This window comes from Centruroides vittatus, unplaced genomic scaffold (assembly GCF_030686945.1).
Source record: "Centruroides vittatus isolate TY-2023 unplaced genomic scaffold, ASM3068694v2 scaffold_386, whole genome shotgun sequence".
In the NCBI taxonomy this organism is placed as follows: Eukaryota; Metazoa; Arthropoda; class Arachnida; order Scorpiones; family Buthidae; genus Centruroides; species Centruroides vittatus.
This window is the reverse complement of record NW_027122706.1, coordinates 5,689,114-5,714,111: the sequence shown is the minus strand read 5'-3', so window position 1 is coordinate 5,714,111 and position 24,998 is coordinate 5,689,114. Positions and strand designations below refer to the sequence as shown.

The 24,998-nt window shown below is 28.6% G+C and overlaps 1 protein-coding gene across 1 annotated transcript; it reads right to left on the bottom strand.

Moving 5' to 3' along the window:
- Window positions 1–94: 94 nt before the first annotated feature.
- LOC136988902 (enoyl-CoA hydratase, mitochondrial-like) lies at window positions 95–24,998 on the bottom strand. Its single transcript, XM_067286915.1, has 8 exons — window positions 24,841–24,998; window positions 16,180–16,377; window positions 11,965–12,092; window positions 9,973–10,072; window positions 5,388–5,492; window positions 3,301–3,420; window positions 326–393; window positions 95–240 (listed from the first exon to the last, which is right to left on the bottom strand). Exons 1-8 carry the CDS (start codon window positions 24,932–24,934, stop codon window positions 175–177), a joined length of 879 nt encoding a protein of 292 aa, XP_067143016.1. The 5' UTR covers window positions 24,935–24,998; the 3' UTR covers window positions 95–174.

The window sequence follows — 24,998 nt, the reverse complement described above, 5'->3', positions numbered from 1 at the left end:
ACAAGTTCAAGATATCTTTTAGACTAAATTGAGATATTGATTTTCTTTCAATTTCAATAATGATGATAATCAGAAGATAAATGAAATTTAAATGTAAATTTATCACTTAAGTTTATTATATAAAAATTACATTTGAATACATTATTATTTTACATAAATCTCTCAGATCAAAATTTAGCTATCTGTAAAGTTGGGTTTTCTCTTTTCTACAAAAGCTGTCATTCCTTCTTTTCGATCATCCTGAAAGTTTTTAAAAGTTTATATATATGTATATACATACACATAAGATAATTTTTGCCAATTATTAGCTAAATACAATACTTACAGTGGCAAAAGTTGAATGAAAATATCTCTTTTCAAATTTCAATCCCTCTTGTAAAGTTGTTTCATATGCTGTAAATAGACACAATAAAATTTATAAATTTCATAATTTTAAGAATTTTATCTGTTTTCTTGTTAAAATATTGAAAATTTTTAATAAATTTAATCATAATACCTTTAATTAAGTTATTATGATTAAATGTAATTTCAGTAATTAAAACGAATTTTAAGTTTATGGTATTTAATTAATGAAATCATATTGTCTAAGAAATATTCAGACAAATGTAAATATTGTATTCATGGTAATTCTGAAAGTAAAAAATCTTGTAAGATACTTTACATACTGTAAGAACAAATAATATCATAAAGTTACACTGTAACAGCCTGCTTAATTTTATATATAAAATTTATTTTAAAGTTATTTACAATAATAAACATATATTATTTTTTTGTGCTACCATACTTAATACTTAGGATAGTGATGCCCAAAATAAGGATCCTAGGCCAAATCTGGCCTGCTGCACAAGTTATTTTAAATGCAAACGTATTTGGCACATCACTTATAAATGATAGAAATAGGTCTACATTTGTGTATGTGGAATGTACAAAATATTTGTGGCTTACACAGCTCTGACTTATGCACAATTTCCTGCCAATCAAAAAAGTTTGGGCACTGTAGGGTTTGGAATCGCTAGGCGAGCGATTTCCGCCCTGGTTTATTATAACGAACTTTCATAACGGAAAAGCCGTTAGGATCGGCCGTTAGAAACGACCGTTAGAAGAACCGTTGAGTTTCAAGTCGACGACAGACCGACGATTGGCCGGCGGGAAGTGACCGTTGGCGGCCGTGGTGGAAGAATTCAAATTTGATTGGCGGACGATTCGAACGTTGGGTCTATTTAAGCCGTAGTTTCGGCGGGAACGGGAGCTCGTATCGTAAGTTCGTATCATGAGGTCGTATCGTAAGTTCGTATCGGGATCGGCTGAGTTCGGATCGGGAAGATCGGATCGGGGAGATCGTCGTTATCGAAGTGCTAACTAACTCTCTCGTCGGACGTTACGGAAATGTGGATAAAGTAGTCTCCAGTGGTTTAGTACGAACTTGTTCCTGACTCAGAGGTGTTATTAATTACAAGTCTGTTTGATCGTAAGGAGTTCTTTCAACGAATTTGTACGGGAATAGTCGGTTGTCGTTGGATTAGTGTTTGTGCATATTTAATTGTGACCGTAATTTGTATTATTTTGTACATTTTTGCTGTAAATATAAATTTTGTGTTTCGTCAAACCGACTGAGTGGTTATATTTTGAACATTACTGGCACTATTACTTTAGCTTTCCACACTGTTTGATAATAAGATTTTCTCCAATTGTATAGATAATTTTTTAAATAATATGCACAAACCTATAATATTTGATTTCATTGTTTATATTGACTGTCAAACTAATTATGCATAAGTATCTGATACATTTTTGAAAAAATCATCTTAAGAGATAAAAGTTATCATTGCAAATGTAAGGACCATAATTATTGATTACTAATAAAGAAGTATGAAGTAAATTGTACTTACCAAACTTTTACAAGCTCTCCAATCATATGTAGTACCTGTTACCAAATGTTTGGCAGGAGCCATACTCCATCAGCAGAGCCATTTTCACAGATAGAATGCATGGACCACTCTATCTGTTCTAGAATGGTTTCTGTAAATAGGAATCATTGATTTTGTATTGAACATCACTTACAACTGGCATTTTGCTGCATGAAAATGCACAGCCAATCTTGTTAAATGACAATGCTTGATGCCATATTGCTGGTATAGTAACAACACTGCTGCAGAAATGTGACTGGGGGATACTTGAGCAACTGCTCTATGCATCCAACATGTTTTCATGTAATCTGACTTGTTCTGAAAACTCAAGAGCTTTTACAAAGTCAACAATTCTCATCAACAGATGCCCATTCTAGCTGCATAAAACAATCCGTGCACTCTATTCATGAAAATGGCTCAGTCAACTGAGTATAGCAGACAGCTGCTGGACATCTGACAACAGATACTAAACATGGCCAGAGACTACATGGAGAGTCTGTAAAACTTTGGTAAGTACAATGCAGTTAATACTTTTTTATTCATTAGTGATCAATAATTATGACATGACTTTGATAGTAAATTATAATTTGTTAAACATATTAATTTAACCATAATGTTCAGATTTGCTCTTTCTAACCAATTTAGCACGTGTGCTAAAATAATTATATAATAATGAAATTATAAATTTCATGTTTGAAATATATTTTATATCACATAATAAAAGATTATTATTATTATTCTAAACTATGTCAATTCATATTGTACTGTACCTAATATTGTTTGCATTACATTATCATAGAAGTTATATAATAAGAGAAGTATAACAAAACCAGAAAAATTGAAACAAATTCTAATCAAAATTTCATTCTTTCCTCAATTCTAAGATGCACTTTATTCATTTTTACTTGTTTCAAGTAGAACTGCGTATTACAATCAAAGGCATCTTACATTCACTGTCCAAAACATCATCTGGTAATCATCATGAGTAGACACATGATGCATTAAGCATCAATAACAAATGTTTTCAGATATATTGATCAATTCTCACTTCAGTCCAAATAAGTTTTACTGCCAATGAGTACTTAATTTAAACTCCTTTTTAATATTTAAAATGCCTTCAAAATGGCATTATGATGCAGCATTAAAATGTAACATTGTATTTGCAAAGCAGCATGGAAATACATCTGCTCAAGAATTATTTGTTTCATGGAATTTAAACTGTTTTTATAATTTGTCATTACTTAACAAAGTTTAACAAACTTAACTATTTAAAAATTTTTTCCTCCATTAAAAAAATAATTATTTTAAAATTTGATTTCAAATTTATGAAAGTGAGGAAAATATGACATTACCTTTCTAAATTAATGCTTTCTAGCAATAAATAAAAATTTACCTTGATTAACAGCTTCTTTGCAAATAGCAACTGTTAATTTTGACATAGTTCCAATTTTTTCCCCTAATTTTATGGCTTCATCTACAACTTTGTCAGTTGGATAAACTTTGCTAACTAATCCTAAAAAAAAAAAATAAAAAAAAATAAAGTTTAAATTCTGTTAAAATATTTATTTTTTAACTATAAAATAAGTAAAAGGATAAAAAGTAAACAAATATATTTATTCTTTGAAAACTTCTTTTATAATACAAGAAAAGTTAACTTAATATAATAGTATAACAGAAAAACTTACAATAATTATTAGTTTATAGTAAATACTTTATAAGCATATATTAATCATTATCCTTATGCATAATCAAGAGCATGTAATATCATCTTATTTATGTCCTATTACTAGGTTAATGAAACTTTTTGAGTATGTATGACAAAATAAATACTGTATATTTATTTTTTATAATTCTACATGCTAAAATTTTACAGTTTAAAAAAAATGAAGTAATTAGAATAAATTAAGATAGATAATAAAAATGAATAAGAAGTCAAATTAAACATAAAATTAAAATTTAAAATAATAAATGACACAACAAGATTTTAATTGAGTATAATATGAGTAATTTGTTATAAAGATATTAAGTAATTTGGACCAAAGGTAGGTAGTTAAACAGCCATTTTTGTTGTATTAAATAATTAGAAATAAATTATTTATTATTCAATCTTTTCTCTCAGAATATTCTAAATTAAATTTATTTTTAATGAATAAATTTAATACAATAATGTAAAAATACAGAAACAACTGCTAAAAATTGGTTAATCTTAAATAAACCACCATTCCAAAAACAAACAACCAGCCTAAACACAGCCATTAAATTTAAAGACACAAATTTGTTTCCATCAGCTTGAAATACCTGAATCTCATCACAATTACACAATACATGAAGCTGTCAAGATCCCAGTCCACCAATAAATATACCTCGGTATTTCAAATCTAAGCATTCCATCTCATGTAGCTCAGATTTAGAATCCATTAAATGAGATGTGATGGATGTCTCCAGAATCCAGAAGACATCAATTAAATGTGGAGGAAAATATTCACTGCTGTGAGTTTTATCATTTTTGGTTTTGGAGATGATAGTTTATACAACATGGTGGCTTAACCATCTAAATTTAATCTACATTATATACCGTATTTTACGACTATAAGATGCATTTTTTTCTTCGAAAAATTGCCTCCAAAATTCAGGTGCGTCTTATAGTCCGTAAAATACGGTAATATTTATAAAATTAATTAGCCACAGTATAGCCAGATTAAAATTTAGCAATATCATCTATTTATTCCTATGTGCCAAAGCTGGTTTATGTACATTAAGATTAATATAAATTGAAATTAAATCATAGTTTTAATGTTAATTATGTCATTACTTTGTGAAAATAACTTTTTAAAAATATCTATGGATTATATGTTTGGATCTGAAGATATAATACAATGTTATAATTAGTAATTATTGCTGCTATTATTATACAACAAAAAATAAATAAAATCACATAAGATATTGAATATAGAAAGAATTTTTCTGGCCTGCTTTTTAGACATGTATTTCACAGATTTAACATCTTGACTAGTATAAAAACAAACTCTTTCCTGCTATAAAAAAACCAATTAGAATACTCTACATTTTTCTGATTTAAGTTAATTTGAATTAGATCATGTTAGTTTATACTAGATGAATAACAAAACATTGCACAAAGTTTTATTCTGAAATTTACTATTCTACCTAAATCAATTCATTATAAGAAGTGTATGAAATAATTTAAAATATTTCTGCAATTGTGGACAAACAGGAAATCATTTTTATGTTTAGTTTTAGTGAGTTAATAAAAAAATATCTATTTCCTTGTAGACCTATGTAATTAAAGTATTCTATTTTTTAAATGTGCTAAATACATCAGTAATTTTAATTTAAAAAAAATACTAAAATAATATGGCATTCTATGATTTCATTCAAATCCACATAATTTATCTTAGATATATTTTGTAAATAGTTAAATTACAAATAGTTTTGCTTCATATAATGAGACTATAAAATTACCCCATTTTTCAGCTTCAGCTGCTTTCACTCTACTGCCTGTCAACACCATTTCCATTGCTCGTGATTTTCCAATAATACGAGGCAATCTCTGAGTACCACCAGCACCTATAAAATGTTTTAAATGTTGAACACTTAGAAACTTTTCATGAAATTAAAAATAAAAAAAAAATCAGTTAAAAAAAAACATGTACCTCTTACTATAAGATAAAAATTTGTCATAATTATTTAAAATGTCTATTAAAAACCTTTAATTTGCAAAATAATGTAAATTTAATAAATAAACAATTGCAACAAATTGAAAAAATTTCAATGAGAAGAAGTTCTTTCATTTCTTCTAAGATTAATTTAACAAATACTTATTGTATATTAGTTTCTTACATTCTGATTCCTATAACCTTCTTTTCAATGTTGGCAAATATGATAAGACTTTTGAATTTCAAAAGTTTTTCTAGACAAAATAGTAGTAATTATTTATTCATTACAGTACATTTTCATACACAAAGTTTGATACAATTAGCAAAGTTTGCATGAAACATAAAAGGAATATCAATATAAACTTCCCAATCTAAGCAACAGAACATTCATTAAAACATTTAAATACATTCCTAAATAAATTTACTATCTTTAACAGACTAACTTATGCCAGTTAATATCTTCAATTTTTTAATTTCTCTAAAATATAAAACATTTAGATGATAAATTTACTTAATTAAATATACAAAATTTAAAGAATATTTATCAAGAACATTGCCAGCATATATAGCATAACAAATTTCACTTGAAGTCTTCCATGTCTTTTTTTATAATGAAATTACTATATACTTTTCAAAAACAATATTTTATTTCCCTTTTTAAATTCCTACTATTAGTTCACACTCTCCCTATATATATATATATTTATATATCTTATTCAAATTTTCAATCGTTAATAAAATACTTGTTATTCATCCACTTAAGTTCAAATACATTTTTTTAAATTTGTAGTGGATGACACTTGATGTTAATACAGTTTTTTCAAATATTAATTCATTAATTAATTAAATTTAAACTGTGGCGCCTGTCAGCAATATGCCGATTCAGACCGATAGAGGGCGCGAGGAGAAATAAAGCAAACTTTGTAATTATTTAAAAAGTAACTAAAATAAAATTTTTCTTTGTTGATGTAAGTAGGAATTGACTTTAAAAAAATTTTTTTTAATATTACTTGTTTGTGATGCTCTTATTAAATTCAATCAAGAAGCAACTATTGTGTGATATTTGGGCTGCAATTTTCAAAAATTAATATTCCTATAAATTCTCACTAGCATCAGTCTCTTTGTCCCTCCTGATCTCTAGAATAGAGTTAAATAGATGCAAGTTGAGACAGGTAAGAAAAGCTTAGGGGGCAGGAGACCCAAATTAACTATATATAAACTTTCAGTTTAGACTGGAAGTCATGTTATTTCAATTCAAAACTTTTCTCCTGAATGGATTTACATAGATGACTAGCAAGACTCCATTATTAACAGGAAAAAATATGAGGTACAAGGAAGATCCTACTAAAATTGAGAGTACTGTGACCAAAACACTGCAACCTGGCATTGTGTGAGAATTGAACAAGTAAAAGGTAAACAATTCAAGGATGAACTCATCAGAAGCTAATATATGTCAACTTTCTGACCTGAGAGAGTGTCAATTTATGCTTTTTCGGAGTTGGTAATGATACCTTTCACACAACTTTTGGTCATCTCTAAGGTATTTGCTGATTTGAATTTGATGAGGAACAGTCAATTTCAGTCAGTTGCCACCCATTCTTTTAACTGTTCTGAGCACTGTGCTTGTGTGCCTCTTTTGGATAGTGCTCTTTGTGTCCTCATCATCCTTCTACTTGCTGCTTCTTTTCTGAACTGCTAACAAATGTGAAAAACTACATTCTGAAGATCCTCAACAGGGATTCTAGTTCTGACTTGTAAGGTACCAAAAATTTGTAATCACTCTCTCAGCAAAACTGTGAATACCCTATGTAACTTGTATCAACTTTTGTGCCATTTAATAAATGTTTAAGTGTATTAAATTATGTTGAGTGAATCCTTTCTAACTAAATCTTGTCCTTTCCTACTCTATCGTCTTACCCCCAGTCTCACATACAAGATCACATGGTTGACATCTAGAAATGCTCAAAGACTTGAGAAGTAGGCATAACCTATGTGGTGCCTGGATGTCACATGGTGACTTTTACAGTGATGTCAGAACAAAACATCATAAAACGTCACAATAAATAATTGCTCATTAATAATTTAAAATACAATTCTCAATTTATTAATTTTATTACAGTAATATAACCACACAAACATTTTATATATCACACACAAATTTTCTAAAAGAAATATTTTAAATTTTACAATTCTGTTTCCTTTTGATTGTACTCTTAAATATTATAAGTACTTTTATTTGTATATTATCCACATTGAGATTTTTAAATATATTTATGGTAGGTTTGAGGTAAATCTTGAGTTTAGTGGATACCAGGGACTTTGTCTGCTTAGAATAGATTTATTTATTTATTTATTTATTTAATATATACATGGAAATGCCATTAGACAAAATATTTTCATCCCCAAGTAACAAATTCAGATAAAATAAGAAATAAGGACAAAACCAGTAAAAATAGTTAATAAAAGATTCGCAGATGTCTGTTAAACTCAGGAATTTATTTAAAAAACTGCCATATATTTTAAAACATCTGCCAGTTTTTAAATAAACAATACATAGCTTTGTTTTTTAAAATGATGTGTAATCTGTGTTATTTTCAGGAGGTTGCCTGGGAAGATAATACCTACCCAGAGAATGAAAAATAGTGTTTTTGAGTGCAGAATGGAGTTGAAGCACATATAGTTTTGATTGTTCGTCTTTTTGTATTAATATTTTTTTGATATTTAACAAACATATCATCATGCAATGACCATTAATTACTTGTTAATTATTCATGCAATGACTGTTAGTTTGACATTTGGCTTTACATTTGATATATTGGCTTATTTGTAGTGACTGTTAATTTAATGACTGACTTTCAATGAAGTGTGAACACAAACAATCACACACACAGCAAAGTTTCATAAAAAGTAGAATATTTAATAATTTCATAAGAATATAAAGCCATTTATATTACAACCAGATAAGTCATACATACGGATAATATGTTAGTTTTTATTTTGTTCATTGTTTTAGTCAACACAGGTGAATTTAATTAAGATGTTGTCAACAAAGAAAAATTACAACTGATTGACAGCAGATTTACAGGAGAGGATTTAAATAACATTTTCACATTTGAATAAAAAAATAACAAGAAAAAATTGGTAACATGCAAGGAAGTGAGTGGCAAACTCAAACAATACAACTTTAATTTCAAGGCTAGCAAAACAAGTGGTACCATAAAAAAATGTAATCTTTGATGGCATGTAAAATGTAATCATCCAGAAATTTATGAAGCTCCAATTAAAAGGAAAGACAAAGAATATAAAGCAAAGACTGCCATGACAAAGCAACATTTTGGTTCTGAAGAAAATAGTACTTGCAGAGCATCATCTAATAAGAAATCCAAAAGGGATCAATTAAAAATTGATTCATATTTCAATTTATCAAGGATTACAGTTACTGTGAATGCTAACACTTTTCATGAAGGACTTGTGGAAATGGTTTGCTTGAGTACAACAACCCTCACTGCATTTGAACTTGAGAACAAAGGATTCCAAAAAACTTGCAGATGAAATGTGTTGACAACTTGGGAATTTCAAAAGGACATGATGTAGTTCATCATTTAGTTATCAGCACTTCTGAGTTTGATCATGTTGATCACTCAGAAACATTAAAAGGTTGTGCTAGTTGAAGATGAACAAGACAACACATAGAAACAGAAATTTTCTCACAGTCAATGTGCAATTCTCGAAGAAAAGAAAAATAAAGTTATTATAAAAACATTGGATATTGCTGATACTGAAGGATGGCATAATTCTTTTTATGTGTAAAACCAGGTTAAACAATCTGAACTGCCAGGCTCAAAATAAAATCAGTATTTGTGGTGATTCAAAATTACCCAGAGAGCATTCAAGTTGTTTGTCATATTGCAACATGTATGCCCACAACACAATGTTAAGCAATTATTTTCCATTCTAAGAAATGACTTCAAAGCTTGTTTCAAGGATAACCCCTTCAGGTCTTGCAGTGAATTTTGTTTTATGGCATCAGTCAACTGAAAATGATGACTTTGAATTGAAAATGTTAGTTGAGGAAACAGGAAAACATCACATAGTTCCATATCAGGTAAATATAGAGCTTGTGAAACTGATTTACTGAATTTTTGGCCCAAAATTCATGAACAACAAGAGTACTGTGAGCAGGTGCATTGTTAAGATGCAAAATTTCTGAGTTTTCTCATCACAAATCAGGTCTTTTTCTACAGATTGCTTCACACAAACAATGCAAAATGCTCAAATTAAAATTTAAAAATTAATAATATATAATTATTTTTGAATTTTGATTTTTTTAAATATAAATGTATTTTAATGTCACATTTATTTCAATAAAAATAGAATTACTAAAAACTTACCTGGAATTGTTCCTAGATTAATTTCAGGTTGACAAAATTGTGCATTTTCTCCAGCATAAATGATATCACACATCATAGCTAACTCACATCCTCCACCAAACTAAAAAGTTTTGTTATATATAAATAAGTTTAATTTTTTTAAGAGATGACAATAATAATTTATTTATTATTTTAAAATTATTAATATGTGATAAAAAAGAATCAAATGATCTACTGAATAGTCATTCATTTTTCAATAATATATTTAACAATTGGCAACTTCAAAATATTATTATTAGCAATAAAAGAAAACCAAAAGAAGAAACTCTAGAAACATATTACAATATATTCCTGAGGATCACAAATGCTACCATGATTTATAAAAATATGTCAAATCATCCATTATCTATGTTTCCTAAGAATCTCAAAAAAAAAAAAATCTTTCTGAAAATCTACAAGTAACGTTAAAAACTCAAAATTAGTTTTATACATAACTAAATACATACAATTTGAATAATTTTCAAAATCATTTAAATTCCACAGCATACTAACGACACTAAAGTGATACAATATTTTATTGGAACATATAAAAATATTCATAAATCAAATGATTTTGAGTTTCATTATCTATTTTCAAAGAGTATAGACCACAAAAACAAAAAAAAAGTTTAAATTCTTAATTCAAGATTAAAATTGGAATTTTCAGAATTACTATGGAATTATAGAAATAAACTTCTATTCCCTATAATTTTAATGTATTTCTATTTAGTAAAAATGATAATTAGTATAAAAAAAATGTAATAATTGATCTTAATTTGTGTGATCTCTTAATATTTGCATGCAAATACTAAGAAATGGAACCTCTGTATAAAATTACCATCACATTGTATATATAACAAGACAATCATTTCAATTTATATTATTGTTGTAAAGCAGAGTGCCATTGAACAAAAAGTTTAGTACTTTAATTTAATAGCAGAAATAATGTTGGAAAGATACAATCAGGATTCCAATGTTTCATTTCATTCTATTTTTGCTCGTATATTGTATTATATAAAGTTACCAGTGGAAACAGTAAAAATAAATGTTGAATTTTGCATGACAGCCTGTTGCTAAGTAAGTAGTCCTTTGTCTGCATCCTTAAGATATTAAGGTATTATTTATGTCAATATGTTCTTAGAAACTTAAATAAAGGAGGGTGTTATTTTGTAATTACAGTTGACTCCGCATAAGTCGACACCCGGATAACTCAACATCGTAGGTTAATTAGTCAACTTTCTGTGGTCCCAGCCAACTTACATAGGCAATAATGTTATTAATGTTAAAAAACTCGGTTTACTCGACATCATTTAACTCGTCACCACTGGATAAATCAACATACTTTTTCTGTTTCACACTTTTTAGACGTCTGATAAGTCAACTCTCCTCCTGAAAAAATGAGTTTACACCATATAATAAGCTGTGTGGTGTGAACTCATTTTTCAGGGGGGAGTCAGCTTATCAGAATTCTAAAAAGTGTGAAACAGAAAAAGTATGTTGATTTATCCAGTGGTGATGAGTTCAACGATGTCGAGTAAATAGAGTTTTTTAAGGTTAATAACATTAATGCCTATGTAAGTCGGCCGGGACCACAAAAAATTGACTAAGTAACTACGAGTGTCGAGTTATCCGAGTGTCGACTTATACGGAGTGGATTGTATTTTAAGTAAAGTTAAAATTTTTTGTCTATAATTTGGAATTTTATTTAACATTATTATAATTCCTATACTAATTTCATAAAATTTCTATCTATTAACATTGATTATTTATAAATGTTTATAATATATATATTTAATCAGACATCATGCTATTAATTATGGTTATAAATTTCTAGCAAATAATGAAAGTCCCTTAAAATAAATAATAAAATCAAATCAGACAAAATATTAAAATAAAACTATCATCACTGTTAGAAATTTTATTATATTAACAGTTTAAAATTAATAATTATAACAGATACACTTTATAACTTACTGCATATCCATTAACTGCAGCAATAACAGGTTTGATAGTTTTAGAAACAGAATCCCACTGAGAAAGAAAATTTCCAGTGAAACAATCTTTAAATTTCTTATCTTCCATTTCTTTAATATCTGCTCCAGCTGAAAAATTTATTAAATATTCTTTTTAATAATAAAATGTTATTAAAAAATTCTTTTTTAATTCTTTTTTAAAAACATTTTTATTACAAATTAATATTAAGAAAATACAGTGGAACCTCACTTAAAAAGCACCTCGCATAACGAGTGTTTCGCATAATGAGCAAAATAAATTGTGAAAAAATGACTCACTTAACAAGCGAATGTTCGCATAATGAGTGACCAGGAGAGAGGAAGTCCCGGATTGTGTGCATGCTCCATCTAGCACTTGTTCAGCTAGCATCTTAGTGTCGCTTGTGATCACACACTTTTCCAAACTTTTTCCAACACATATTATGTATAAACATCAACAACCATAGCCAATTATATAATAAACACGCCAAACAATATGCTAAATTCTTGGGCTATGTAAAGGCTATAATTTCATATTAGAAGTTAATTAATTTGACTAGAGGTAGGCAGTTATACTTCCATCTCATATTAAATTTAATGACTGATTCCCAAATTAAATTCCAGAAATGTCTAAATTAAAATTTATTATTTATAATTATTAAATTTAATGCAAGATAAAAGCATAACTGCCTACCTCTAGTCAAATTAATTAATTTCTAATATTTAATTATAGCCTTTGCATAGCCCAAGAATTTGGCATATCAGTTGGTGTGTTTATCAGACAAATTACCTGATTTTTTTGGTTTTCTGCAAATCAAATTCGCATTTCAGCTTGGTTCATTCCGCGCTAGAAGAAAAGATGATGATTCACGCTCCTTAACAATGTTTATTGTATAATTTTCTTTGAATAAACATTATACATAAAATATTTGAGTACATTTTTCAGCATGGAATGCATTACCGTATTTTACATTAATTTCTATGGGAAAAATTGTTTCACTTAACAAGTGTTTCGCATTACGAATAAGACTCTGGAACGAATTACGCTCATTAAGAGAGGTTCCACTGTAATAGTTAAAATTATTTAAATATCTCATATCCTTGTCCTTCAGTAAATCAAATTAAGATGTATACTATATCTATACTACTATTAGTGATCACTAGAAGGACTTAATGGCATTATGGGAGTCAACATAATTAATTTGATTAAGCACTTTTCAGGATTTTCACTCCCATCCTCAGATCAACGATGATGTTTGATCGATGATGTCAGATCAATGTACAGTAGTCATGGGAAAGCAAGGGAGTGGTGTTTCCCAAACTGATGCTCTTTTGCTCCTCACTCTTTGTCAGTCACCAAAGTCCCACTAATGCTTAAAAGTAAACAACATAAAAAAGAATATCAAAAGATCTAGACAAAACAGAAAAAGAGACTCAAATATTATGCTATATGAACAGCCACAAGGTAAAGAATAAAATTCACTATATATTCTTGATCAATTTTTTTTTTCATTGAGCACTATCATATGTATCACCAGTTTGCATACATGTAAGAAGTTGCCTTACCATTATGATAGCTCCTTGCACAATAATGTGTTGCTAGTGATCATAGGATAATGCTTTTTCTTACAGTAGCCTACCAACCTATGCTGTAGCTACTCAAGCCATCAGTCATGAACCTGGATGACCATACTCAGAAATTTCTGGCTACTTTCCAGGATAGTTTAATCTGAAGATAGAAGTGATACTTCCAAAAAGAACTTAAATTATTTTGACTCCTTTAACACTTTTGAGTTCCTCTTTCTAATATATGCTAATGGAATACAGGGGTACCTCGTATAACGTACTTAATCCGTTCCAGGTGCACGTCTGTTAAGTGAAACGTCCGTTATACGAAATGCAATTTCCCATAGAAATACATGTTAAAACATCTAATTCGTTCCGCAGCATAAAATAACTGTACTGTATCATATAAAAATGAACAGGGGGTGCGTTCTTTTATTCCTCCGCATAACTCTGCACGAACGACATCTGTTTAAAAATTCCTGCGGAATGCGTTCCTAAATTCCAGTGGGAGTGCGCGCCGTCGAACGGCAAAAACGGCCGCTTGTAGCAGTAGTTTACGGTGGAAAACAACATGGCGTCCTCCATGGCTCAGATAGTTTCGTTTCCGGGTCCATTGTGTGGTTTTATGAATGAGAATTTAGAAACTGAAAGCGCGAGTTAGCGCACACGATGATGTAAGTGTCTTTACGAATTTTTTTTCGAGGCTATTTTGAATGCTCTTTCAACAAATAATCCATTTTATGGTTAAATTTTACAATTGGGACCCTTCTTTTGCCTTTTAAAGCTCATAGTTTAGAATTATAGATTCCTCCATCACGATACTATCGATAGTGCGGGCGCCGCCATCTTTCTTTCTTTCACTGTCGTTCCTAAATGCCTACAAACAGCAGCGCACTCCCGTAGTAGCGGAGACGCAGAGCAACCGCTATTAAAGAACGCACCCATGAAGCAGTCACCAATTATGCCGAAAAGTCCGTTGTTCACATCCAGTCCGTTGCTCGAGTCATGTAACAGCCAAACAGAAAGTCTGTTGTTCTCAGCGTCCGTTATTCAAGGCGTACGTTATACGAGGTACCACTGTATACTAATGGAATCATCTGTTCCTGTTTCATGAATTTCAAACAAAAAAGCAGTACACTTTGTATAACTCCAGCAGTATATTTAATTAACCAAAAATATTTTCAATCTACTATCATAGGCCTCCTTAAGTTGCAACATTAAAGTTAGATGCACTCTCCTACAAAGAATTATGGAATATAAATGCCATTGAAAAAAATCTCAACACCATGGTCTTAGTGGCTTATGCTTCCCAGCAGGATATAGATAAAATGGGATGAGGCTGATCATCAGGCCTACCAAAAACCCTAATACTATCAAATTCTTGTAGTTATTAGAAATTAAAGCTAATAGAAAATGCTTTTGTAGCAATCATAGGGATGTTGACACATTAATGATGACAGAGAAATCTATATATATAAGTTCTAATTTGGGCTTGTTTGATCCTCCAATAATTTATTTATTTATTTTTATTTTATTTTTGTACCATTTATGTTTGCTTGTATCTATGTTTTTAAGTTTTGATTAGAAAATGTATTTTTTATATCTTATATCCCTTGTATTTGAATTGTTCTATTGATTTAGAATGTTCTTCCCATTCTTTTTTTAATTAAAATCTTTTCTGTTCCATTTAATGTTTTTTGAATGTTATTTTTGTTCATACAATCTCTCTACACACCAGAATATAACTATATCTACTCTTCAAACCTGATAACCGAAGTGGTTCCTTGTCTAGAGTCACAAACGTTTTCAACAACTAAAATAGCTAGAAGCCATAGAAATATTTAAAATGGGAATAAATAGTACATGTATTGATTATAAGGAAGAAATGGCCCTATCAGTAGCATGGCAGATCTTGCTGGATAATAGTGTTTAAAAGAGAAGATTACAGAAATCAGTTTATAAGGAACATGCACAATACAACTAGCTTATTATCGAACATTTGCACATGATATCATTCAGAAGAAATTCATATCTAAAGTTTATTTGAATGGTAACAGCCAATTCGGTATAGCCTGAGGAAGAGCCCAGGAGGGGCATCGAAAATGTTCATGACTCTAGACAAGGAACCACTCCGGTTATCAGATTTGAAGAGTAGATATAGTTCTTTTTGTTCTTTTTTCATTTAAGTTTTATGTTTCAACTGAAGGCCTATTGTAGTAGGTCAAAAACATTTTTGGTTAATCAAATATATTGTTGAAATTAAACAAGGTGTACTTCTTCTTTCATTTGGTTACTTCCCCAGTTTTGTCAAAATTATTTTCATGTCTTTCAGTGATTACTTGTACTGATCATTTACACTTTTTAAGGGTCTAACAATCTATTTGACAATATTTAATAATAGTTAAAAATTCATATGATGCAAAAAAGTTAAAACAAAGTTGAAACACTGTAAATCAATAATGAGAAAGCCATTAAGTTTCTCTATACAATTCATAATTATAGATTTATAATATAATGCAAATTTGAAAATACATTTCTCAAAGTCTATAAAGTTTGTCAGCCTAATGACAAGTTACCAATACTTAAAACATGCACAATTTTTTACAATAAATATGTTATAAAAATTCAATACCAGCAAATGCTTTTTCACTACCAGTAAGAACAATAGCAGCAATGTTTTCATCTCTATCAAGCTGATTCAAAGCTGATTGCAATTCTAGCATTAATCCATCACATAATGCATTCAGAGCTTTTGGTCGATTCAATGTTACAAGCCCTACATTTTGCCGTTCTCCTTTCTTTTCAACCAGTATATATTGAAAATTGGAGGCTGAAAAACAAAAACTTAGATTCAATAAATTTTTTAATTAAAAATATATTATATATATTCTGAATTATTTCAACAAAATTCCTTTTACAAAATCAAAAAGTAAAAATAACTGTTTTAAAATTAGTTCATAACAAGCTTAAATAATTAAAATAGTTTCTGATCTATCAAGATAAAACTTCAGAAGTAAACAAATTCAGCTTTCTATAGAAATTTAATAAAAATTATATATATAATCCTAACACTTTTAACTCTTAGTAATTCAAATGGCTAACTCTATGACACACTATATTTTCATAAAGATTTTTAATCAGCATATTACATTTAAAATTTATTTGTAAAAATTGCTGTTGCAATTTTAAAGTTATTAAAAATAAATTTTATTTCAGTTGTATTTATGTTCAATTTTCATTTTTATTTCAAATTTTCTAATTTCTCTTTAACTTTAGTTCTTTAGTCTTTCCTAGAATAAGAATGGATAGAGCTAATGTTCATTAATCTACTTTGCAAAAGAAAATAGTTTCATGTTCATTATGAAGTAGAACATAATATATATAGATGTTATATTACAAAAATTATAAGATCAAGTTTAAACTGTTATAATTAAAAGCCAAATTTATATGCATTTAAATTCATAATATATGCATATAAATGCCTGATGTATGCACTGCTATATGCATGTTAAAGGCATCGTTAATGTACACTAAAATTTGTAGGTTGAAATGCATAAGTACTTCACTTCTATCTGTGAGCTAAGTGGGAGGGCATAAATTGTTGATGTTTATAGGTGACAAGAGTTAAAAAATTGACATCACAAAACACGTATTATAATAATGTTTCACGTAGATGATGTGCACTTAAGTCAATTATGAATAAAATTACATGTTCAATAAAACTATATAATTTTCTATGCTATCTAATTCATCATTGTTGATTTATTTCTATTATACAGTATAGAATTGTTTACAAGACATTTGCAGATGACTGGGTTAACCTAGCTTCCCTCATCTTATAGTTATACCACTGGCCTAAAGTAGTCAAATAATTTTGTTTATAGCACTGTATAAATGTAAGGAAATGAATAAATGCTATCAATTATAGATTTAGTGTTGAAGTTTAACACTATAACTGATAGTAATGTTTACTTTCCAATTCATATCACAAATTCTACAAAAGCTAGTTTCAGTGAAACTAGAACTTACTTTTAATCTATTGCTGTTTATTCTCATTTTGATGCTTCATGATGCAATGACATTTCAACATGTTGAGATGTTTAAGCCATTTTTTAGCAGAAAACAATTTGTGTATACATTACAATAAAGAATTCTTTCATCTGTTTTAAATGTCTACAATCCAAATTACTGTGCCTACTTTCTTAGCAATTAAGCATTAGTTTGCTGTTTTATCCATATTGTTGGTTGAACCAAACTTGATATAACAAAATTTTTTTTGCATGCTGCATACCCAGAAGTTTGACTACTTTACTCACAAAAAATTATCTCCCTTATCTTTAATTTGGCTGCCATTTGAAAAAACTGTAGACCTATAAACTCTCACTATTGTCCATTTGTCTTTCCTTAATCTTGAAAATGGAGTTAGATAGATGAAAGCTAAAACCAGATATGGAAACCTTAGGTGCAGAAGGCCCAATTAACTATATATGAACTTTTGATATTATTTCAATTCAAAAATTTTCCCTTGAAAAGTGTTAGATAGATGACCAGCACAATATTCTTAAAGGAAAAGTATGATGTACAGAAATAAGCCACTACTAATTTGAAGGTAGAGAACATATATTTTAAATTAAATTAATTACAAATTGCAGCCCAGCATTGTGACGATGTCACAATAAATAATTGCTCATTAAACATTATACAGGTATACCTTGCCTTACGTTGGTAATTGGTTCCAGGAGAGGCGACATAAGTCGAATTTACTTGTATCGTTACGACGTAAGTCGAAACTATGGTGGAAAATGCAAATAATGAGCACTTAAAGACTGCTAAATAAGACGACAACACAAAAACACAGATGCTTTCATGTTTCGTTCTCTAGAATTTATGATGATTATATTAACATTTACTGTAAATGTACATATTTTAATATGATTTTATGTGCTTTTAACCCTTTTCTAGTGATATTACGACTTCAATATTTGTGGCGGACGGATGTAAAGTCGAATAAAATGACTTAAACTTGATTTTTATTTTTCCATATACTTTTTTGACAAACGACGTATAATCAAGAACGACGTAACTCAAAATGATGTAACTCTGAGGTATACCTGTATTTAAACAATTTTTGAGAAGGTTTAAATTTAACATTATTAAATGAATAAGTATAATATTTAAAATAACTTTACTCCAATTAATTCAGAGGATTTTGGGAGTTTGAAAAATGGAGATTTGCATGGCAACACAAATCTCCATTTTTCAAACTCCCAAAATCCTCTGAATTAATTGGAGTAAAGTTATCATAAATAATATTACTTGCATTCTTTGAGAGAGTTAGACAGTTCAAATGTAAAATATTTCAACTTTGCATTCTCAACTGTAATTGGACAGCAGTGATACTTCTCATGTGAACCGTACATGTGCAAAAAAGATTCACTGCAGATAGCAGAAAAGAACTATAGATCACTTGAAAAACACAGCACTTGAAATCATACAAACGAGCAATAAAGTTTATAAAGATTTACTTAGTTATAAAATATAAATACTATTCTGTTCTCTATGAATGATATTGCCTGAAAAGGATAGTTATATACAGACAAAAGTACTTGCAAAATAAACCTTTTCCACAATGCTAACACCCAGTTATGTGGCTAAGTTTTTTGTGACTTTAGTCCCAAAATTAGTGAGAGCTGTAATATATACACTAAAAATTATAAATTCTTATTCCTATTAATATACCATATTTTCCAATAATGCATATTTTATTTGCTTCTCAAAAATTCACATAAAATATGCATTATTGGACAACTTTAATTTGATCTGATTGGACCCAAATTGTTTATATCAATGTTTCAAAACATTTAAGAAAAATACATGCAGGTGCTTATAAATCTGGCCATTAATTATAAGCTACTTGAAATCTGACATTTTTGAAAGAAATTTGAGATTGAAAAAAATTATATTTTTGTTGATTTTAAAAATACAGTAGAGCATCGATTATCCGACCCCCGATCAACCATCACATCGGTTAACCAACCGCGTTCTAGTTGGCAAATTCAAATGTCTGCTAGTGATGTGGCACTACAATATTTGGCTATGTCTTGGCTACTTTAATATTATTTTTAAATTTTTGCGTGTTTTAGCTGGAAACACTGGCTCGACCATGAAAGGAAGGCCAGTATTTAAACCAGGATTAATTTTCTATGTGTTCTTTATTTCTGTATTTATTTTGTGCAAAATAAAGAAATAATTTAATGATGATTATTATTTTTAAAAAAAAATTTGTTAGGCTTAACATTGATGAAAATTCAACACAAAGTAGGTTAATAATAGCGATATACTAATATGCTATTACATGGGATATACTAATATACTAATACACTATACTAATAATGTATTTTTTCATACTTTTCGGTTATCCGTTTTTTCAGTTATCCAACCAACCTCAGTCCCCAATTAAGTCGGATAATTGATGCTCTACTGTAGTTTCATAAAATTAATTTTCTTTCAAATGTTCATTAAGAAATAAAGGAAAACACAAACAAAATTAATTTCTGTTTGGTAACTATATGTTTGCAATTTTATATATTAATATATATTAAAAATCTTTTCCAGACTGAAGATAAATTACAAAAAATAATCCATGATAACATGCATCTGAAAAATCTCTTAAATATATAAGTGCTTAAAACAGTGCACTTGAATTTAATATAATGCTTAAATGTAGTAATTACTCATATGTGCATGTTTGCTTAGCTGAGAGAGGGACCATCCCACCTTTTCCTTATCCAACCAAGCATTATATATAGAAATTATATTTAAAATGTGAATGTCACGTAATTTTATTGATACTTGTTTGTATAAACTCTTTCTTTTAATTCAGTTTTTATTTGTTTAGATAGTAACTTTAATTCTTTTTCAATATCACAGGTCTGTTTGACACTTGCCAATCTTTAGAATGGCTGGGACATTGGTAGAAAAATGCTGACTGCAAAAAAGTGAAAAAATTCTTTATTAACATTGATAAGCATTGCACAATGCTTATATTAAATACCTTTAATAAACTAAAGTTAATGTAATCTCTGCATATGATATCTTATAAAGCTATTGTCATAAACACTGTCAAGAGTATGACAATAGTTTTATACTCTTTACAGTTTAAAAAAAGTAAAATATTTTACAGGACATATCATAAATCTACACCTACATATGTTCCATCTTTATCTGTCATGAATCTTGATATTGCATGATGAATACCTTGTTATATGCCTTTTGTGCACTGTTTTGCTTTGTTAATAATTTCTTTTATGGTACAATGTACTCATGACAGTTGTTATCAGTCAGTTTATTGGCTTTCACTGCAACTATTATGGACAACAATTTTTCAGGTTATTTATTTCCTATCTCTGTCTTTTTCCTACCATACTGAATATCTTTTCATTTGTCACACAGCAATGCAGGTGAGGCCCTGCAATGCTGTATGGTAAAACCATCATCAGCATTATAATTTTACAAATATTGCAAATCTTTGTATAATTGTAATGCTGATGATGGTTCTTTTCTTGAGAAAGTTCATACCATATGGTCTGTATATTCTTAAGTAATGAATCAGATGTTTCTTCTTTTTGGGCAGAAAAACTGTAGTGCTGCTCAATGATTTGATATAAGTGTAAAAGTAACTTGTTTCCTTCTGCTGATGAATTGACCATAATTGATTTAAACACCAACATGATTGCACTAAAGTTGCCAAACTTGAAGATGCAATTTATCATATCTGCCATTTAAAATTATCATATCTGAGCTAAAATTCCCATACATGTACTAACATACATATATAAAAATATCAATGTTGGTTCTTTCTCAATTGAAGAAATCTCAGAACATTGTTATAGTTTGCTTTAGTTGTTCATAATAAAATACATACAATGTCTTTGCAGTATATATTAGTGTTAGACTTAATGAAGTGATAATATCAAATTCTTTAAAAATGCAGACAAAAGGTTAAAGGGGCCTGTCAACTGACAGAACATACAAAATGCTGTCATTGAGTGCCAAATAATGTTGGTTGGCAACTATGCTGTTTTAAGAAATAAATCTCTTATGAAGAAAAGTTTAATTCAAAAACTGAAATTCTGATATGAACAGTATATATAATAGAGCAGAACTCTAATTAGCTAAATGTTCAATTATCCAAACCACCATTTTCCCTCCTTTCTCTCTCACTGATGTCATACTGCAATTCTCTTACATCATGAGACTGCATGATCAGTGATCTATTTACTGTGACAGATCCAAATGACGAATAAGATGCTATTCATTCACACATTAATGAATAAATACAGTATAGTACACTACCCTATAACTTTCTTTACATGTTAATTCACTTATCTCAATTTTCAATTATTTGAATCATATGCAAAACAAATCAATTTGGATAATCAGAGTGCAGTTATATATATATTGTCAGTTTTTTATAATGAAATTGTTAAGAAAACTCTTTCTTCCTTTTTACTACAATCCTGTTATTATTGTATTATATTATTACACTACTTTTATTTCAAATAATATAAACTATACAACATATTATAGTTTATTAATACTATATGATAAATTATGTAAATACAGAGTGGTTATAATTAAAGTTGCCCAGACATGTCTAAAGCCCGTTCTCATGGACATATTTTGATGAAACTTGGTATATATGTTATATGGACCATGGGGAAAAGGAAAATGCAAAAAAAATATTTAGTTCAAATTTTTACCAAAAGCTGAAAAAATGGCACATGAAGAACAAGAAACATGAAATGGAAACATACAAAAGGTTTTTAGTCACATCTGTTCAATGTGCAATCCATTTGCATCAATTACATGTTCAAAACACCTATTGTAAGGCATTTTGAACATGTAATTGATGTAATTGTGAATAAAAACCTTTTGCGTGTTTCCATTTTGTGTTTCTTGTTCTTCATGTGCCATTTTTTCACCTTGTAATAAAAATTTGAACTAAATATATTTTTGCATTTCCCTTTTCCCCATGGTCCATATAACATATGTACCAAGTTTCATCAAAATATGTCCACAAGAACGGGCTTTAGATAAGTCTGGGCAACTTTAATTATAACCACCCTGTATATTGTATAAAGAATGTTACACATGTATATAAATAATGTATAAAAATGATTTTTTATACTATAAACTATACATTTTATAAATATAGCAGATTTCTGTTTTTAGTAGCTTTATAAACTGTAGAAGAATTAAAAGCATAATTTGTTCATTACATAAAAAACTAATAAGTCTATCCATGGTTTGCTCATAACATATTTTTATATTCATTTTTGCAAAAAGTTAATACCATAATAAATAATTTAAACTGACGTAGAAGATCCAGAAACTTTTTCATTATTAAATATTTTTGAATCATTTTAATTCATTATTAAATTATTTGAATAATTTTGTCTTTTTTTCTTTTATATATATTCTATTAATTTATAAAATATTTTCCATTTAAAAAAATCAATTAAAAACATTATTGATTGAATGAATTGAAAATAGAATAAGTTCAAAATATCCTCAATAAGGAATATCTTTTATCTTTCTGTACCTTGCATATCTGAGAAAAACACAAATGCTAAATTGATCAAAGAAATTAAGTTTTGACTTCTTTAATCAATTTAACATTTGTATAATTCTTATTATATATAATCTTTCACATCTTCTTGAGTATATCTCAAGAGTGAAAAATAAAACTTTGGTTTAGACTATCTGGTTTCAGTATAATTTTAGTTGGTTAATTGGAATTGGCGTGTATGGTACAAGGGTCTCACTAGGCTAAAAAGTACCAGGTCTAGACATTTGCATATTTGAATTCCCTTTTGGTTTAATTTTAAGTGTTTTTTGGATTTTGGAGTGTAATTTTAAAGATGGTTAACCTATATTTTCAAATTCTAAATAAAGATATAGTACATGTATAATAATTGTCTTATTTACTTATGATATGTAAATAAAAAGTAATAGAAATTTGAAAAGATTTGTTTTTATAACTGGAGAAGGCATTATGTGTTCTAAGCACACAATACTATCATTTCAACTTCATGTTAGAGAAACAAAAAAAAAAATTACTTCTTACAAAGATTAGTACTGCTATATACCTAATTACAAAATTGATTCAATATTTTTATCTGTTATAATGATCCTCACTGATTTTAATAAGCATAGGCCTAATGTAATTTTTTAAACTCAGATAAGCAACAATATACATGACTGCCTACGTTGCAAGCAGTTGTGTTTCTAATTTCAAAAACAGCATTGAATTGACAATAGAATGTGGCTAAAAAAACAGTTCTGTCGAGAGATATTTTTTTAAATTGCTATTACTTTTTATTTGGTTATCATAAACACAAAACTACTACACGATGTATTATATTTATACAGTTTGAAAATATAGATTATATTAGCATTATCTTTAAAATTATACTCACACACATGCACTAAATATATTCTCAAGATTTGGTCTTGGTCTGATTTACTAAAGAAATTTAGTAAATTATTTAGTTACTCTTAATTATTCAGTAACGCTCCTTCAATTGCCGTATATCGTTGGGCTATTATACGGCAAAAACGTCTCAACGTAAATATACAATATATGACAGCCGAAGGAGTGTTATTAGAATGTATCAGGTTTAGTAAAGTCGTTTAGGTTAATGTTACCTATGGTAGTGAAAATGGCAGCTTGTCTCTGAAACAGTGGGAACGCACGTTCTAACCTAATCTAACCTATTCTAATAAATTATCATAATTATTGCCAGCCAAGTTATTACAATAGGGGTAATTTATTACAATGGATTAGGTTAGGGTAGGTTAGAACGTGCATCCCCACTGTTTCAGAGACGAGCCGCCATGTTTGCTACCATAGGTAACATTAACTATCATTTATATTTAATTATTTGGTTTATTAAATGCTCAAAGCATTAAATGTATATTCAAATCATCTAATATTGAATTTTACTTCATAAATTACAATTGCAAGTTTTGATCTACTCTTGATTCCATTTTGTATTATCCACATACAAAAGAATCTGACTTTTCTATACTATAAAGTATTTGAGATTGAATAAATTATTAAGAATAGCATTTCTTTGCTACAATTCGCCATGGGGGGAATGTGTATTTTCTATTTTCAAAAATAGTTTCTTATAAAAAATAACAGGGTTTATGTAAATAATTCTGGTATTTTTCTCACTTATTTAGAATTTTGTAATTGTTTATAACAACACTTTGTATATTTACTCACCAGATGACATATACTTTATCCCATAATTAATGTATATATTTTTAGATACTGCTAAATTTTTGCATATTTTACCACAAATGCTACTAACGAACATTTCGAAACAATTATTAATAATATTATACAAATTCTACACTAAAAATATCATACATTGAACGAAT